This window comes from Pituophis catenifer, unplaced genomic scaffold, assembly GCF_029215685.1.
Source record: "Pituophis catenifer annectens isolate HBS135680 unplaced genomic scaffold, rPitCat1.0.hap2 SCAF_593, whole genome shotgun sequence".
In the NCBI taxonomy this organism is placed as follows: Eukaryota; Metazoa; Chordata; class Lepidosauria; order Squamata; family Colubridae; genus Pituophis; species Pituophis catenifer.
The window spans coordinates 540-19432 of record NW_027257473.1 but is presented as its reverse complement, the minus strand read 5'-3'; the positions used below and the strand labels follow the sequence as shown (position 1 = coordinate 19432).

Below are 18893 nucleotides of genomic sequence, written 5' to 3'. Positions count from 1 at the left end.
CCTTTGTTCTGTCCCCGTTTCTCACACACACACAAACAGATATCCAGGGGTTAAATAAAACTGGCAGACAACAAATTCTTTCGATAAGAGAATTGGCAGCAACCCAGTAGCTGCTTGCCAAGAACTTTACCCATAAAGGGAGGGGTTGTTCCTCCGACAGATAAAGCCAAACAAGTTACACACAGTTCAAGAATTGTCAAGTCCAGTCCGTATTAAATCCAAGGCAGATATCGTTGTTGCAAAAATACAATGTGACTCGCTAGTAGTTAGTTTTGTCTGTCACAGAGTCTGAATGGCCACCTTACCCCCTTATATCCCCTGTGGGGTGTGGTCCAGTGACTCAGCTTAATCTTTGGGACGCCTCCTTTTCTGCTGCTTGCGCTTGTCTCTCCGACGCTGGCGTGGATCCAGCCAAGACTTATCTGTCATTGTCCGACTGTGAGGAGATACCTGGCTCCTGGCCAATCTCTTCTCCCTCGGGAGACACCTGAGGCATTGCCAGAGAGGAGGGTCCTGGAGAGGGAGGCCTGGCCAACTCCTCTCCTTCATGTTCGGAGCCTTCTCCCTCCGATAAGTCGGCCTCGGGGGTCGGAGTCACAACACCCTTGGAACAGAAGGAATTCCAAAGATACCATAATTCAATGCCCCCTGTGCATGCGTGCACGACCTCCCTCGCCTCGTTTTGGGCCTAGCAAGCCTACCTGAAGCCTCTGGAGGCCAGAAACAGCATTCCTGGAGCCTGGGGAGGGCGAAAACGCCCCCTCCCACCCCTCCGGAGGCTGGAAACAGCCTGTTTCCCACTTCCAGAAGCTTTCCAGGAGCCTGGGGAGGGCGAAAACAGCCTCTCCCCCCGGAAGCCCTCCAGAGCCTGCACGCGAACCTTGTTCTTACCTGACATCCAAAACGGGCCGCATGGAGACTCCTGGGAGGGGAGGGGCGGCGTGGGCGGCGCCAGCCAAAAATCAGCTGCTGGCGCGCACATGCGTGCTGCAGCTGAGCTAGGGCAGTGGCTCACGTGCCCGCAGAAATGGCTCCACGTGCCACCCGTGGCACATGTGCCACAGGTTCGCCGTCACGGCCTTATACCATTCCAGACAAATGGCTGTCCGATCTCTTCTTAAAAACCCCCAGTGTTGGAGCACCCACAACTTCTGAAGGCAAACCATTCATGTGATTAATTATTCTAATTGTCAGTAAATTTCTCCTTATTTCTAAGTTGGTTTTCTCCTTGATTAGTTTCTCTCCATTGCTTCTTATCTTGCCTTCTGGTGCTTTGGAGAATAGAGAAGAGAATTGTCACCCTCGTCTTCTTTGTGGCAGCCCGTCAGATATTGGAATCCTGCTGTCATGGACACCCTTAGTCCTTCATTTCATTAAAGTAGACACACCCCATTCCTGCAACTGTTCTTCATACCTTTTAGCTTCCAGTCTCCTAATCATCTTCATTTAATTCTGGGCAAGAATTAAATATTTGCTCTGGCAAAATAATAACTTCATTTCTTTGGTCCAAGAAAGGTTCACAATAATTCATTTGCAATGGGCTTACTTCTTCATGGCAGTTGGTTTAGTAACGGCGATAACAAGAATCTTGTTGAAGCTTAATGGAAATAACGTGTTTCCAGAACCAGTAAATCATCAAAAACTTTATCCAAACACCAAAAATCAATGGCCATTTGTAAAACCAATCCCTCGAAAGGGAAATGTTGAAAAATAAAATCATCAGAAATATAACCCTGAGATTCTAGCTCATAAATCGTGAATAATTTAATTGTAGGTTTTATGAAGGCAATACTTCTGATGCATTTCTTATGTTCAAACACAGGTGGAATAACAATAAATTAATAAAATTAATTAATTAATTAAACAACGCCATGTATTTTACAACTTGGGCATTGGTTGCACATCTACCCTTCATTATGGATGCTTCTTCACTCAACAGCTCTTTTCATTTTTCTTCTTTTTTTTGGGGGGGGGGTGTCCCCATGAATCTGTTTGTTCTCTTTAGGTAATTAAAACATCTTGAGGATGAGTGACTAAGTTAGCTGATTCGCTTGTGAATAAAACCTCTAAAAATGTCACTATGGCAACACGTCTCCTGTGAGATGCGAACTCTTTGAGCAATCTGAGGAAGAATGGTACCTTCCCTTTGGTTTCTGTGGAGATGAGCTGAAGAGAGGGCCAAAAATAAACACTACAACTCTTTAATGTTTAAACATGCAGCATCTCCGTGTGTTTAAACAAGGCTTACTACGCTGGTTCAGAATATATTTTGGAGGAACAGCAAATAGGCCGATTGACTCCTTCGGCTTCCTGTTATTCAGTATTTTACCGTGTAGGTAGCAGAGAGAAGTAGCATTCTAAAAGTAGAGGGAAAAAACCCGATCCTTTGGAATAGAATATTATAAACACTTTGCATGCTATAATTCAAAGTCCAGGACTATTTTTGCACAATGCAGCATACGAGTACCAAGGTTAAAATTCTGGACACACCCTGTCTCCTGTTTCTGTTGGCACCGAATGCTGTTCCACCCACTCCTTCTAAAACATTTGCTAACATGCTGTTAAGACTGTAGGTGCTTGTGCTCTTTTGGTGTCTGGATTATTCCAGAGGGTTCTAGGGCCCGTCAGCATTAGACCAACCTAGGGAAAGATCCAGCTAAGAAATCAGAAGGGTCTTTTTTTTTTTTTTCCCGTTATGTTTTTTAGGTGCAGCTTTTCAAAACTATATTGGAGAATTGTAATGGAGAAACTGAGAAATGAACAGTCTTCATTTATCATTCAGGGGGGATTGGATTCCTTTTTACTCCATGATCCTTAAGACATCATCTAGATTTGAGGCAGTGGTGAAATGTAAAATTTGTTACTACCGGTTCTGTGGGCGTGGCTTGGTGGGGTGGGTGGGTAATGTGACTGAGTGGGCGTGGCCAACTTTTAAAAAAAAACTTTTAAAACCATTTTTTTTACAACCGCTTCGGCCGAAGAGATTGTAGAAAAAATGCTTTTAAAAGCCTCTGACGATCCCAGCTGAGCCGCGCGATCGTCAGAAGTTTTTTTTTTTTTAAACTTTTAAAAGCATTTATTTGGCCGAAGAGGTTGTAGAAAAAATGGTTTATCTATTTATTATTAAATTTATAATTTAATAATAAATTTAATATTAAAAAAGCATTTTTTTTGGCCGAAGAGGTTGTAGAAAAAATGCTTTAAAAAATAATTTTAAAAAAAGCCTCTGATGAGCGCGCAGCTCAGCTGGGCATGGGGGAGGGAAGCAGGGATTTTTGCTACTGGTTCTCGGAACCGTCCGCTGCCATTGCTACCGGATCGGGTGATCCGGTCCGAACCGGGAACATTTCACCCCTGATTTGAGGCTTTTCAGGCATTAAAATGGGGCTCTTCTAGTCAAGAGTAGTGAAATGGGTGCATTGATAGAGGTTTGCCTGTGTCCAGGGATGGATGGCATGAATTGTCAGCCATCTTTCCTGCGGTTTGTTTGCACGGTCCTTGCAAAACACAAATGGAAGCTGCAGAACTCAATCAGTTAAGAAAGGCAATAAAAAGTCTATGGCATCGTTCCTGCATAATGGCCATTGTTCTGATGCTGTATCTCCCGTGCCTGGCAATTTCTCCACTGGGTGGATTCCTTCCTGAGCCTAAAAGCTAATGTTTATGGATTAAAATGGGAAATTGCTTAAGCAGTTCCCCTAATATAACTCCTCAGCATCATGCGAAGAAGAAGAAAAAACATTTCTTGGTACCTTTGAGGTTTCTTCCTTCTTTTCCTTCAAGGCAATCTGGGACTGTTTTTCTTGAAATGTTAATTCAAGGATATTCTTGGTGGTGTGGGATAAAAGCAGATTTCTTCTAATTTAAGAAAATTCGTAGGCAGCCTGAGAAGATTTCGCTTCTGAGAGTACAAAGCAATTTAAAAAGAAAAAAAAAACACTAAAGCTTTTAGAATCACTGGCTAAACTGAGATTGATAGTTGGCTTACATGTCCCTACATGCATATGGATCCCACATCTGGTAGGAGAATCTTTAGGGATCAATGCAAAAAGGCCAAACACGTCTTGTGGGTGTGCCCGTGTTTCTTGGTGTGTCCAAAGGGCAGGTACAGGCAACAATAAAACAGATTGTCAACAGATAAATAGATCATTCTGGAATAAAATAAATGACTTTTTCCTATGCAAGAATGAGCAATCCAGTGCTTTTCTCGTTTCTAGAGATGAAATAGAGTCTTGGAATTAAAGCTTGTTTCGGTTTGCTGTCAGTTCCATCGGTATGATATCCTAGTATCCTAGTTGGAAAATCCCCTCATATGGTTTACAATTACTACTCTCCTTACCTTAAACTACCAAGCCGAGCAGACTCGAGGTATTAAAAAAAGAGAGTCAGTTTGGTCTAGCACAGGGGTGTCAAACTCAATTTTATTGAGGGCCACATCAGGGTTGTGTTTGACCTCAGTGGGGCCGGGGGGCGTGGCCAGGGTGTACACAGCCAACTCGATGTCACTCGTGTCGGGAGTGCCTGTGGTGGCCCGAGCGCTCTGCCAGAGAAAACCAGTTCCCGAGCTCCGTTTTCGGCTGCGATGGCCTCCTGCAACCCTCTGCCAGCGAAAACGGAACTCGGAAGGGCTGCACAGTCCTCCTGAGCTCCGTTTTTGCTGGCAGAGGGACCTTGGGCCAGTCCTTTGCTTCTTTCCAGGGCAGCTCCGCCAGCCAAATCTAAGCACCCAGCAGGCCGGCTCCGGCCTCCGGGCCTTGAGTTTGACATCCCTGGTCTAGCACTAGGCTAGAAAGCAGGAGACCATGAGTTCAAGTCCTACCTTAGCCATGAAAGCCAGTTGGGTGTCTTTGGTCCACCCACTCTCGTCTGTAAGAAAACAACCAAGCTCAGAAAGTAGTAAGTTATCCACATATCTGTAACAGACACACACCATTTATATATACATGCATAAGTACCAGGAGCGGGCTGTTGGGGGTTTGCAGGGGTTCAGGAGAACCTCTAGCTAAGATTCTGTGCACTTTGGAGAATCCCCAAATCCCACTCCTGGCTGGGCCTGCCCCTCCCAGGAGTCCTCACATGGCCTGTTTTGGATGCAAGTAAGTGCAGGGCACGCACGGAGACTTGGGGAGGACAAAAAAGTGCCTACCGGAAGTTCGGGAAGGACCTCCAAAGCTTGGGGAGGCTGTTTTTGCCCTCTGGAGCCTCCGGTAGCCTCCGGAGGCTCGACGAAAGCCTCTGGAGCCTGGAGAGGGCAAAAATGCCCCCCTGCCGTGGTGCAGGAGGCCGACTAGGCCATGCCCACCATGGCCACGCCCACCCAGCTACCAGGCAGAGAACCCCTTGGTAAAATTTTTGAAGCCCAACCCTGATAAGTACATATATGAAAACTTAGTGGCACTTGACAAGACTGATATTTTTTAATGTGGGTCCAGACCTGTGTCATCTGTGGGGCACTTCTTCTCGGCCCCAAGTTCAGATACATTTGATATTAGCGAGTAGTTCAGCTTTCCGTTTCAGAACCTTATATTATGAAATAAAACTGTCCTTTACAGATGAACCCGAGCCTCTCATTACCATTTAGAAGGGGGCTCAAAAACATATTTATTTCCCCTCTGGCGTTTTAATGCTACTGTTCGACTGTACTGAATTTTGTGGTTTTTGTGTCTTGTTTTATAGTTGTCATTTTTTAAATGCTGATTTTTATGGAAGCTTCAGCTGTATTGTAATCTGCGGGGAGCCATTAAGGGAGGGAGCAGTGTATAAATCTGTCAAATAGATCTTTGGAATAAATAAATAGGCTGGATGCTCAGTTTTGATGCAGATGGTGGTTGCATCCGTAGTGCTTTTCAGTAGCCCGATGGCTGAGTCGTTCAGAGCAAGAATTTAGCAGTCAGTACAGTACCCAGATCTAAATCTGATTGTGGTGTGTTGATGTGGGAAACCCACCACTCAATTCAGGAGACAAGACCACGAAGAGTTGGAGAACACAAGTTTATTTGCGCAAAGGTTCAGAGCATTAGCATGGCAAATTCTGAACGAAGGGCTATTCCCTTCAGTCTACTTTTATACCTTCAACATCTCTAAGTACAAATGAGACATCGTCCTTTGATACACTTATCTAGCAGAGACAAAGCTTTTAATAGAGTACATAGAAGGGGGAAGTTTATAGGCTTCGCCCCCTCCGCCTTCCATATAGGGTTTCTATCTTACACCATCTGTTTCCTTACACCTCCCTTCCTTTACCATTATCTTGCACAACACCGGGGTATAGTGCCAGTCACATATAGTAAGCAAGTTTATTGTAATTTTCCTAAGCATTGCCACATAACAAAAGATCATGATCACACAGGGTTGTCAAGTATTGGGGTTTACATTAATATTAGGGTTATCTCTGATTTCAGTGCCTTCAGTATAAGCGCCAAGGATGAGGGTGTTATAACCCTTAGTGTTAAAGGTGGAATAAATCATAGAGCTCACCATGTTGAATCGCAAGAGGTTGGCTATGAAATGTGGAATCCTTCTCTCCGTTTTGGAGGTGGCATTTGAACTTGCTTTACAATGGCAGCTCTGTTTAGGCATCCAAGCCAAAGTTGGTCGCTCGCGAATAAAATGTTTCTTCTCCTGTTTTAGGCCTTGGCAGCCAACGGTGGCATTGGATTTGCTGTGGCCGAGCCTCAGATCGCCATGTTCTGTGGAATGCTGAATATGCACGTGAATATTCAGACTGGGAAGTGGGAGACCGATCCTTCCGGGACAAAAAGCTGCTTTGGAAGGAAGGAAGAGATTCTGCAGTACTGCCAAGAGGTAAAATAACTGTGCTTTTGCAATTGGTTTCAGCCAAAAAGCTTGTGTGACTCAAGTCCTACTATTTGGTCTTTTCTGCAGTGTGATTCTGAAAGGGCCACTTGAAAACCCTTTCGGTGACATGGGCTTAATTCCCAAGCATGTGAAAGCATGTACAAGAGATGACCAGGCTGAGCCCGAGGGAGGGGTCAAATGCGTCATCAGTCAGGAGTCCCTTTGTGCCCACAAGGGATCTTAAGTCCAGCCCATCTTGAATTCCATTGACTCTTTGTCTGCTTACAAATTGCTTGGGCCATTAGTAGTTCAGATTCTTGTAGAGAGTGGTGCGGTGGCTTAGAGGTGGAGCTCTCGCCTCACGGAGGCTGTGAGTTCGATCCTAGGTAGATGCAGATATTTCACTTTCTGGGCATACTGAGAATATATCTGCTGGGGAAAAAAAACCTCTGCATTGGTGACAGGAAGAGCATCCGGCCAGTAAACATTCAGCTCCATTCAATTGCCCAGATTCCACTCCGCAAGGGATTATGGGGTCGTTAAAAGAGGAGGAGGATTCTTGTAGAGAGTTTAAGCTTACAATAAATCTTTATCCCCATTTGAACTGCCTGGATCTTCTGATTTCCCTGGCGCTTGACAGCATGCATGAGGTGGGACACCTGTGTCCACCTTGGCTAGTGAGTTCCCCATTTAATGAAAGTTCAAAAAGCGTTGGTGGCTTTATTTATAGCTCTTCTGAAGCATTTGGCAGGATGTTTGTTGGGATCTTAGATCCCCTAGCTTTGGAGGCTACTTAGAAGTGGTTCCTCAATAAGCAAAACAAACAAACAAAAAGCCACAGTTGTTTACGACTATGTCTTATAACTTTAAGAGCTTAAAAAGGGTAGGCAGATAATGATGATGTTTTGTTCTCTGTGTTTGACTGGGCTCTTCTCCAGGCATAGCCAGGCCAAGCCCAACAATATACTATTCTGATAATGTCCGGCGCAAAAGTCCAGGTCCTCATACAAAGGTCCAATTAAATTGATTTATTAATATGTTTCCCCGAAAATAAGACCCTGTCTTGTATTTATTTGAACCCTGAAATAAGCGCTTGGCCTTATTTTTGGAGAGGTCTTATTATTTTGGGTTAGGGTTAGATCGTGTGGAGCAATACTGGGCTTTTCTTGCCGTTTTATCTGATTTCCAGCTCTCTCTCTCTAATCCTAACCAGAGGAAATGGCAGGGACCGGCTGCACATGCGGTTAAATATTTTTGGGGAGTGCTTATTTTCTGGGGGAGGTCTTATTTTTGGGGGAAGGCTTATTTTCAGGGGAGAGTTTATTTTCAGTACAGTATTTCTCCCAAAATAAGACCTTGTCTTATATTTTTTTGCCATCAAAAAAGGCACCAGGACTTATTTTTTTTGGGGGGGGGGGGGTTGTCGTGCACTGACTCACCTCACTTATATGGGTTGCCCCGGCCTCCTTTTCACTGTCCGAGGACTTCAGGAACTTCTTTGGCCGGCAAGGCCAGCAAAGCTTTCCTGAAGGCCTCTGCATCCGATAACAGAGCTCCAGATCAGGAGCTCTGTTATCGGCTACAGAGGCCTTCAGGAAAGCCTTGCGGGCTGCAGATGAAATGGGCCGAGGTGTGTGAGGCCTGGCTGCAACTGTCCAAAGATAAGAAGTATTAGGGGAACTCCAACCCCCCATCCCCAGCCTAGCTTAATTTTTATCCGTGCACCCGTGGGTGAGGTCTTAATTAGAGCTTATTTGGGGGGTAGGGCTTATATTGGGCACACGTGTAAAAATCAAACTAGGATTTACTTTCGGAGTAGATCATATTTTCGGGGAAACATGGATAGCCTATGGAACTAAACAGCCTAGGATAGTGTTGGCGAACCTTTTCGGCACCAAGTGCCGAGCATGTGCATGCGTGTCGGAAACTGGAAGACCAGGTGGCGGTGTGCATGCGCATGCCGGAAACCAGAAGAGCAGCTGCCCAGCACGTGCATGCGCGCCAGGCGGCTACTTTTCTGGTTTCCAACGTTCCCACGCATGTGAAAACCAGCTGGCCGGTGCACCGAAACCCAGAAGAGCCAACGGGCGACGGCTCACATGCCCCGAGAGACGGCTCTCTGTGCCACTTGCGGCACGCGTGCCATAGGTTCGCCATCATGGGCTTAAGAAGAAGAGGAATTACTAAACTGCCTATGCATAAGAATTTCTTAAATAACGGTTAACACTTGCTTGGAGTTAGATAATGGAATTCAAGGCTGGATTTAGTCTGCTTGTGACTACATAGGAATTCTAGGCTGGTTCCTTTTTTAACTCTGCCCCCCAGGTACTGCCACTCCTCCTGCATCTAGCAGTAATGAGATGAAGTTACTGATTGGGCAATCAATCATCAAGCTTTATTAAGGCTCTTCCTTTTACTGCTTCCTTTCTTCTTGCAGGAATCACTCCGTTCTTCATTTAGCTTTATTTCATTTCACGTTTTAATTTTAAAATTAGATCTATCCAGACCTTAAGATCACCAACGTGGTTGAAGCCAATGAACCAGTCAACATTAAAAATTGGTGTAAGAAGGGGAAGAAACAGTGCAAGGGCCATACCTATATCGTTGTACCCTTCAAATGTCTTGGTAAGTTTTTATTTATTTATATCAATTTATATGGCCGCCCATCTCACTAGTACGACACAGGCTGGCTAACAAGAATTAAAGCACAACATAAATGCAGTATATATTTAAGGGGAAAAAATGATGTTCCCAACCAATTAATACGGAGTTGCTCCTGAAAACACGAGGTGTATCCACAAACATAATTTCCCAATCCTGGATTAGGCGTCTCCACCTGCATAACAGAAAGGAGATTATCAACCTGAGCACCTGTTCTCTATCCTTTCCAAGGATCTATTTCCTGTAGGAAACAAACCTCGTGCACGCCATGTATTACGCAGAAGGAACACCAATGGAAGAAATGCTGTTCTTAGGTGCATTGGCAACATCTAAGAACAGCTGTGCTGTGGTTTTGAATGCTGTGTTGATGCTCCTAGCAACCCTCAGAAAGGAACAAAATGTTGCTTCTGAATAGTTTGCAGGTTTTTCTAAGGTTTTGCATGTATCTGAATAGAAGAAAATCTGGGTATTTGTTTTAACTGTTCTTTTTGGAAACAATTGCCTGCCTCTTTTTAAAAAGAAACATTTATTGCAGTGGTTTCTATCTTGCCTAATCGCATATAAATACTTACTTAGATTAGTTAAACGTTCTTGTTCATTGTTATTGTCTTCTTATGAATTGAATTAATAATCCTATTGTATTGTCCAGTTGTTTCGTTAATTCCTGATTTGATTCTAATATTAGATCTTAAAGTGTTAAAATTCTCAGTCTATTTCTTGGGGGGGGGGTTGTATTCTATTGTACATTAAAATATTTAAAAATGTAAAAACAGTTCCATATTCTTTCTTTCTTTCTTTCTTTCTTTCTTTCTTTCTTTCTTTCTTTCTTTCTTTCTTTCTTTCTTTCTTTCTCTGTCCTTCCTTCCTTCCTTCCTTCCTTCCTTCCTTCCTTCCTTCCTTCCTTCCTTCCTTCCTTCCTTCCTTCCTTCCTTCCTTCCTTTGAATGAATATACTGTTGTGTTTACACTAGACAGGTTATCCTATTTAAAGGCCTGGATTACAAAGCCTGATTGGAAATTGAAATTTCTTTTGTTTTCTTTAAAGATTTGTAAAAGCTCAACTTGAAAATGTTTTGAAAATTGAAAATAGGAAAATAGGAGGAAGAAAGTGTGTTGGGCATGTTTGCCCCCTTGAGTTATTTTTAAAAATAGTAAAGATGGGATATAAATACATAAATCCCAAGGAAGACTGTGAGATGGGAATTTTTGTGCTGAATGTTATTAGAAAGATTTTTAAAAACCTAAAGGTTCGAATCTTTATTGTTTAAACTTCGTTATGGAAAGTATTACTGAGTTCCTAAATAAAATTATATTCTGAATAAAATAAATTCTAACTAAAGTATTAAATATGGCAATGTTTGGGTTTTTTTTTTTTTTTAGAAAAACTAAATACTATTTTAAAATTCATCGTTTTAAAGTGCATATTCAGGTAGCCATTTTGTGTTTGGTCAGAGAGCTGAGGGTTTCAAGTTGCACCTAAACTAAAATATGCAGTTGAGTTACAGAAATAAAACGACAAGAGTTTTGCCTTCTTTTAATATTCTGAGGAATGTTCAGAAATAACAAGGGTGCATTTGCTGAGGTGTTAGCAGTATCTTTGAGCTGGAGAGGCAAAGCTGAGGTCAGTACTTATGGTGGAAATCCTATTTGAGATGCTCTCTTGTATTTATTTATTTTACAGTGGGCGAGTTTGTCAGCGATGTCCTTTTGGTTCCTGAAAAGTGCCGCTTCTTCCACCGGGAGCGGATGGATGTGTGCAAAAGTCACCAATATTGGCACACTGTAGCAAAAGAGGTAAGCTTTGGTACCACAAGCACGCCTACCTCTATTCCCAGGAGATATAGTGGGTGGCAAAGCTTGAAATCCAGAGTTAGAAATGTGGTCTTTTTTTTTCCCTTGGAAAGAAATGAGCATTAGGTCTGAAAGACGGTTAAAAATAATACGAAGCCTTTTGAAGTGTGAACACAGGTTCAAATCGCCCCCTCTCGCCCCGTTAATAAGCAAAAATTGCTTATTCAGCTGCTAAGTGTCATGTTTGCTGTAGAGCAATTCGGTTCTCTTCCAATAAGTCACCTTTGTTTCAAGACCAACTGGAGTCTAAATCTGGTGATAACTATTTTATCTATGCTTTTTGGAAGGAAGAAGTAACTAACAGATTTGGAATTTTTATATGACAACCTTCTTTTTCCAGATTTCTAAGTTTCTTTCCAAAACTGTGTTTCCAAAACTGCTGGTGCACATCTCTATATCTTCCTTCCTTCCTTCCTTCCTTCCTTCCTTCCTTCCTTCCTTCCTTCCTTCCTTCCTTCCTTCCCTCCCTCCCTCCCTCCCTCCCTCCCTCCCTCCCTATTCCCATCTTCCTTCCTTCCCTGCCTCCTTCCTTCTCATTCATATCTCCTCCCTCCCTCCTTCCTTCCCTCCCTCCCATTCCCATCTTCCTTCCTTCCTCCCTCCCTCCTTCCTTCCTTCTCATTCATATCTCCTCCCTCCTTCTCATTCCTATCTCCTCCCTCCCTCCTTCCCATCTTCCTCCCTCCCTTCCTTCCTTCCTTCCCTCCCTCCCCATTCCCATCTTCCTTCCCTCCCTCCCTGCCTCCTTCCTTCCTTCTCATTCATATCTCCTTCCTCCCTCCTCCTTCTCCTTCCCATCTTCCTTCCTTCCCTCCCACCCTCCCATCCATTCCCATCTTTCTTTCTTCCTCCCCTTCCTCCCTCCCTCCTTCCTTCTCATTCATATCTCCTCCCTCCTTCTCCTTCCCATCTTCCTTCCTTCCTTCCTTCCTTCCTTCCTTCCATCCATCCATCCATCCATCCATCCACCCACTATTCTACTGTAGGTCTGTCTCAACCTTGGATTACATCCTATTCCTTGAGCACCTCTTAATTTCTATTCTTTAGTCAGATCTTTTTTCCTCCACCTTTCTGTGTAGCATCTGGTACTTGAAATCTGGGGAAATTATGCTCATTCTTGGCTTTACTGCTTTCTTTAGGCCTGCTTAACCGAGGGTATGATCTTGCACAGTTACGGGATGTTGCTCCCTTGTGGTGTAGACCAGTTCCACGGCACGGAATACGTGTGTTGCCCTCAGGCCAAAATTGTAGATGAAGCACTCTCTAAGGAGGAGGAGGAAGAGGATGAAGACGAGGAGGAGGAAGACGACAACGATGGTAACAAAAGGTAGCAACGAGCAGGATCAAATATTCTTGTTTAATCAACATTGTTTTTCCATGCTGGGCAGGGCAGAAAAGAGAGGTTGAGTTTAATTAAGGAAAAAAAAAAAAAATAGGCACAGTCCATTTGCCATTTTTTTTCTCCTACAGCAGGGGTCAGCAACCTGCAGCTCTGGAGCTGCATGTGGCTCTTTCACCCCTTTGCTGCAGCTCCCTGTCACTCAAAATATGCGTCACAACCGCCAATGTGCGACACCTGCCGGCACGGGATTTATTGAGCTTTTCAACCCCCGGTAGGCCAACATGGATAAATCCAAGAAAAGAAAAGTTTCAGAAGAAAACAGAACGTTTAATTTAACTACAGTTTTGGGGCCGCTCAAGAAATAGTCAGGCACGGGAAGGGTTTTGTGGCTCCCGGTGTTTTCTTTTCTGTGGGAAACGGGTCCAAATGGCTCTTTGAGTGTTTAAGGTTGAAGACCCCTGTCCTAGAATGAGGCAACTGGATTCTCCTAAGTCAGGAGCATGGTATCTGGAGTACCATGACCAGCTTCTTGTTTCAAAATACACCGTTCAGGAAATACACAATCCAGTCCATTTTGTGAAAAAAACTAGGTTCTTGGAATGTGTTCCCTCTTTGGTATTTCCTGGTATTTCTTGTGAGCATGTTAAAGAAACTGAACGGAAATATACTACCTCTTTGTAGCTGCTAAATATGCATGGAATTTCAATTCATCTTGTAAAAGTCCACTTCGACATCATGGTTTAAAAGGTCACTGACTGTAACCTCTAATATAGAAGTTATCGAGCCAACATTTGATCCATGGTCAAGATCTCCATCCTTGTTTCGCAGTGCATTTAAACATTTGAGGGAAAAATTGTTGCCTCTTCACATTGGATTCCCCTTCTGCCTCTCCTAGGGAATTGCCCACCGAAGCAGATACAGATGACTTCACAGTAGGAGTCATGGAGTTGAATGACGACGATGAGGAAGAACAAGAAGAAAACGAAGAAGAAGTGGTAGTAGACCAGGATTATTATTATGATAGCTACAAAGACTACAACGAAGAGCCTCCGTCCGCACCGAGCAAGGAAAGAACTTTTTCCGATAAGGAAATCATGAATGACGTGAAAGGTAAGCAGTCCCATTACAGCTTCAATCAGCTTCTGTCTGTCACAACAATTATCACTTGATCCTTGCGATCCATAAATTGCCTTCCCAGTTTTCCTTCATGGAATGTTTTAATTTTCAAGCAGGTCAGCAGATTAAAAATCTTGACATGCTGTTTACTGAAGATACCGTATTTTTCGGACTATTAAGACGCACCGGAGTATAAGACCACCAAGATTTCAAAGAGGAAAACAAGTAAAAAAAAATAGTTTTTGACCTCCGCGCGTCCGGTTTTGCCCTCCCCGGCCCCCAGGAAAACTGCAGGCGTCTCGAACCTCCTACATGTCTAACGGGCCTGTTTTTTGCAAAAACGGGATGCACAGAGGGTTTGGGAGGCGTGCAGAGTGCCCGTGGGGGCCAGGGAGGGCAAAAACGCGACGCATGGGGGGTTTGGAAAGCCAAAAACAGGCCCATTTTTGGCAAAAATGGGACGTGGGGGGCGGGTTTTCGGGAGGCCAAAAATGGCTATATTCAGTGTATAAGACGCACCAACATTTCCCTCCCTCTTTTAGGGGGTGAGGGAAGTGCGTCTTATACTCCAAAAAGTACGGTAACTTTCCTGTTTTGGAGGCATTATCAATTTAGCACAAGCCCCCTTTCCTAGGGCTGCATCGAAATATGCCCCCTTTTTGCAGAAATGTTAACAAATTGGTTCTGATCAAAGTGAGAAGCTGCTCACATTTTCTCCATGAAAGGAACGCTAGGAAACAAACCAGTCCAATAAATGATAACACTTTTAAAGCTAATCTAGCAGGTAGCCGTTGTGCTTCCCAAAGAAATACATTCAATTGAAGGCGTGCTGCTGTTTTTCAACAGATGCTTTTGTTAAATAACATGTCTACAAAGAACAAAGTCATGCTAAACTGCAACTTACACGTTGGCTGTTCTTTTACAGAGATAACTCCTTTTGTTGGGTTTGTCCATTCTCAAAACCTTGCAGGGAGCTTCAGTTGTTGAGCGAAGCTGAAGTTACACATTTGTGGAGCCAATTAGGGTGCATTTGTTGCAGTGCGTAGACTTGTCTTTTAATGGGTTACTCTTTGTCCCTTCCGAATTTCAAATTGTGCTACTGAAGCATTCTTCGTTCAACGCAGGAATTCATTAACTAGACTTTAACCTGCAACACACACAAAAAAGCTGCCTTTTGCTGACTTAAGTAGCCGTTTTAATAAATGTTTCCTAAAGCCCTTTGAATGCAGTTGAGTTAACACGTTGTGACTGCTTCTGGTGATTAAAATAGTCCTTCTGGTGTCTCGGTATCATTGCATTCCGGTCCCCCAAACCGCATGATTTTTTTTTCCTAAAAGAAATCATTGCTGGCAGATAGAGGTGGTAAACATCTTAAGAGAGTTTTGGAAGTGGAAAAAACCTAGGTTTCAGAAAGTTGGATGATCGAAGTGGTCCCCAACGTGCTATTAGTTGAGAATAAACCAGCAATACCGTATTTTTCGGGAGTATAAGATGCACTGACGCACCTATGTTTTTTGGTGAGGAAATGTAGAAAAAGAAATCTCCCTCTGCCTCCCAGCAATTTTGCCTCGTTGCAGCAAACAGCCTGCTTTGCTTTCATTTTTGTTTTCAGCGTAGCTTGATTAGCACAAGAAAAAAAAAAATCTGCTCCCAGCAATTTACCTCCTTGCAGCAAGCAGTACAAAACAGCTGAGAGCAAAACAGCTGAGAGTCGGGAGGCTGATCCAATGAACTTGTGCTAATCAGGCTGTGCTGAAGCTGAAATGAGCTGTTTCTTCTTGGTGTTTGCTGCAAGGAGGTAACAGCTGGGAGGCAGAAGCCAAAAGGTGGGGGCCAGTGGGTGGGCAGGGCTACATTCGATGTATAAAATGCACCTAAATTTTCACCCCCTTTTAGGGGGGAAAAAGGTACGCCTTACACTCCGAAAAATACAGTAGCATATCCTCCTACATAACTATGCTCTGTGTGGGAATCGAGTGGCTATGCTGAAGCAGAGGGGATGCCCGGCCTCAGAGCTGCTCTCCCAACCCTTCCACCCTAACTTTTTGAGAAGTAAAAAGCAGGTCAGATTGAGTGGAGAACCAAAAGCAGCGCTCCAGGGGAAGGTCCACCAAGATTGACCTAAAGCCAACCATTGATGTTGAAGTAGCTTAGCAAAGCTTTGCTTGCCACCAGCTGATGCTTTAACCATCTCCACACAGCTGTCTGCTCCCAGGAGGCGATGACAGGTCCCTGCCGGGCCGTGATGCCTCGTTGGTACTTCGACATGTACAAGAAAAAGTGCATTCGCTTTATATATGGAGGCTGCGGAGGCAACCGAAACAATTTTGAGTCAGAGGAATATTGTATGGCTGTGTGTAAAAAGATGAGTAAGTTCAGCCTCGCCCTGGTCCTCTTCGAAGCAAGCTGTCGTCCTTGTCTGTCTTCTCCTCCTTAACCAGAAGGTCAAAGGAAGAGTGTCTGTAGCTTTGTCCTCTAGATCCTGGTGTCTGGTGTCTTTGTGCTGCTTTAGACTTTAAGCTCAGCTTCTGCTCCTGCAGTCAGAGAAGCCCGCCTGGTCCCCCTTTCCCGCTCTTGCACTGGCTTAGCAAATCCTCTTCTGGATTCCATGGGGAGAAGGTGAAAAGTTTGGGCTTGGAGGGCTGGCCTGCTGTTCCCCCTACGGTCCCTATTCTTGGTGCCTCTTCGTGGGATCCGTGCATCTCTTCCACCCTTTTTCTTTTATACGTTTTACTGCGCAGTAAAGCTTTTCCCTATCGGTCTTTCTGGAAACTCACTCCAGGTTCTGCTTCATATTTCTGAAAATATCGAAATATGGTCCGCAGTCCGATGATGATTCTGTGTGATTTGTCTTGAGGTTTGCTCACCGTTTTTACTGACTTTTTTAGCTTGCTGTTACCTGCTGCTTGTTATCGTTACTTGTAGGGTTTATGTACTGCTGATGCCTAAAGGGTTATAAGTGACGTACATCACTCACAAAATAAAGCAAAATGATATAATAAAAATGTAACCTATAAATAAGTTTAATAGAAGCAAACTACATTCACAGCAATCCCATTTCGGATGGTTTCCTCCACTCATTTTCTTCAGAAGGCAATTGCTGATTTCCAGCACTTCCATTTTTATTTTTTTAGGCCCTTCCTCCCTCCCTCCCTCCCCTTCCTTCCTTCCTTCTTCCCTCCCTCCCTCCCTCCCCTTCCTTCCTTCCTTCCTTCCTTCCTTCCTTCCTTCCTTCCTTCCTTCTTTCCTTCCCTCCCTCCCTCCCTCCCTCCCAATTTTTCCTTCCTTCCTTTCATCCCAATTTTTCCTTCCTTCCTTCCTCCCTCCCTCCCTCTCCTTCCTTCCTTCCTTCCTTCCTTCCTTCCTTCCTTCCTTCCTTCTCTCCCTCCCTCCTTCCCAATTTTTCCTTCCTTCCTTCCTTCCTCTCCTTCCTTCCTTCCTTCCTTCCTTCCCTCCCTCCCTCCCTCCCTCCCTCCCAATTTTTCCTTCCTCCCTCCCTCCCAATTTTTCCTTCCTTCCTTCTCCCTCACTCCCTCCCTCTCTTCCCATGGCTGGCACTCTGTACAGCCATAATCCTGTGTACAGAATGGGTTCTGTGCAAATGCTTTTGATTGGATTGAACTGATAGCAAGAATGAGATTAAAAACTGTGGCTGTTTTGGAGAAAAAGTTTAGTCTGTCCCCAAAGGATTTGGGGCCACAGTCTACAAACAGATCTAATTTGTGCTCCTGATCACAGAGAGAGTACACTACTTTTTATGTGCAGGGTGTCTCATTTTCCTCTTATCCCCTTTTTCACATTGGAGTGAAAATATTGTGGGTTCAGGGCACCAGGTCAAGATTGCCATTTGAGCCCCTCATCCAAATTATTGTCCGCAAAGCACCCCGTGCGTTATTGTGAATACAGTGCTCAAACGTTTCCTCCGCCTGAAAGCAGATCAATTTGAAAGAAATAAGTTGACCTACAAAAAAAAGGGGGGGGGGAGGGGAAGTGCAGATTAATCTGTGACATCTGGATTTGTATTGAATCTCTTCTTCCATTAAATTCTAACCCATTACATGGACAGCTAGTCAGGATTTCCTTTTCTTTTTTCCCCTAAAACATAAGCATCCCATCCCTTTCGCTATGTCTCTGCAAGGCAACCAGACCAATAGCACTAGCCACTGCTGTTTGCATTCGGATGGCATAAGGAGCCGTGGTTAGAGGGCAGTACTGCAGGCTACTTCTGCTGACTGCCGGCTGCCTGCAATTTGGCAGTTCGAATCTCATCAGGCTCAAGGTTGACTCAGCCTTCCATCCTTCCAAGGTCCGTAAAATGAGAACCCAGATTGTTGGGGGCCAGATGCTGACTCTGTAAACCACTTAGAGAGGGCTGTAAAACCATGGGAAGCGGGATATAAGTCTTGAAGTCCTTCCTTCCTCCCTCCCTCCCTCCCTCCCTCCCTCCCTCTTTCCTTCCTTCCTTCCTTCCTTACTTACTTACTTACTTACTTACTTAGTGGTTAGAATGCAGCATTGCAAGCTAACTGCCCACTGCTAGGAGTTCGATCCTCACCAGCTCAAGGTGGACTCAGCCTTCCATCCTTCCGAGGTTGGTAAAATGAGGACCCAGATTTTTGGGGGGCAATAGGCTGACTCTGTAAACTGCTTAGACAGTTTAGAAAGTGTAAAGCGGTATATAAGTCTACGTGCTATTGGTATTGCTATAAACGCGCAGCAAGCAGGAGCTTTGATCTTGATACTGAAGTAAGCTTTCCTGATAGACGGGGGCCTCTCAGCTGAAATCTGAAGAGCATTGAAGTTCTTAATGCTAATTACTCTGAATTTCAGAGTAATTGAGCATGCCTGACTTCACTCCAGGCGCACCTATTACAAGCTGGCAAAAGGGTAAGGAAATCACACTGAACCTTCCCGGAAGGATGACACCGATTGGCCAGTTGTCATTTAAAAAAACAAACAAACACTTGTCTATGGAGATTCTCAGTCATCCAGGTTATGGTTGTCCCAAAGGTGCCTTTTTTCCAAGAGGCAACTGGACTTTCTGATTTTTTTCCCTTGAAGACGTGTCACTTCTCATCCGAGAAGCTTCTTCAGCTGCGAAACGTCTTCAAAGAAAAAAAAAAAAA

At 44.2% G+C, this 18893-nt stretch overlaps 1 protein-coding gene across 1 annotated transcript; it reads left to right on the top strand.

Moving 5' to 3' along the window:
* Positions 1-6630: 6630 nt before the first annotated feature.
* On the top strand, positions 6631-16386 carry LOC139327036 (amyloid beta precursor like protein 2-like; the record flags this gene model as incomplete). The annotated part of the gene is made up of 7 exons (XM_070956716.1): positions 6631-6804; positions 9294-9423; positions 11140-11252; positions 12449-12636; positions 13547-13761; positions 15969-16136; positions 16280-16386. Coding segments are annotated over 7 exons (1095 nt in total), but the record flags the coding sequence as incomplete, so codon positions are not given.
* Between the last annotated feature and the right edge of the window lie 2507 nt (positions 16387-18893).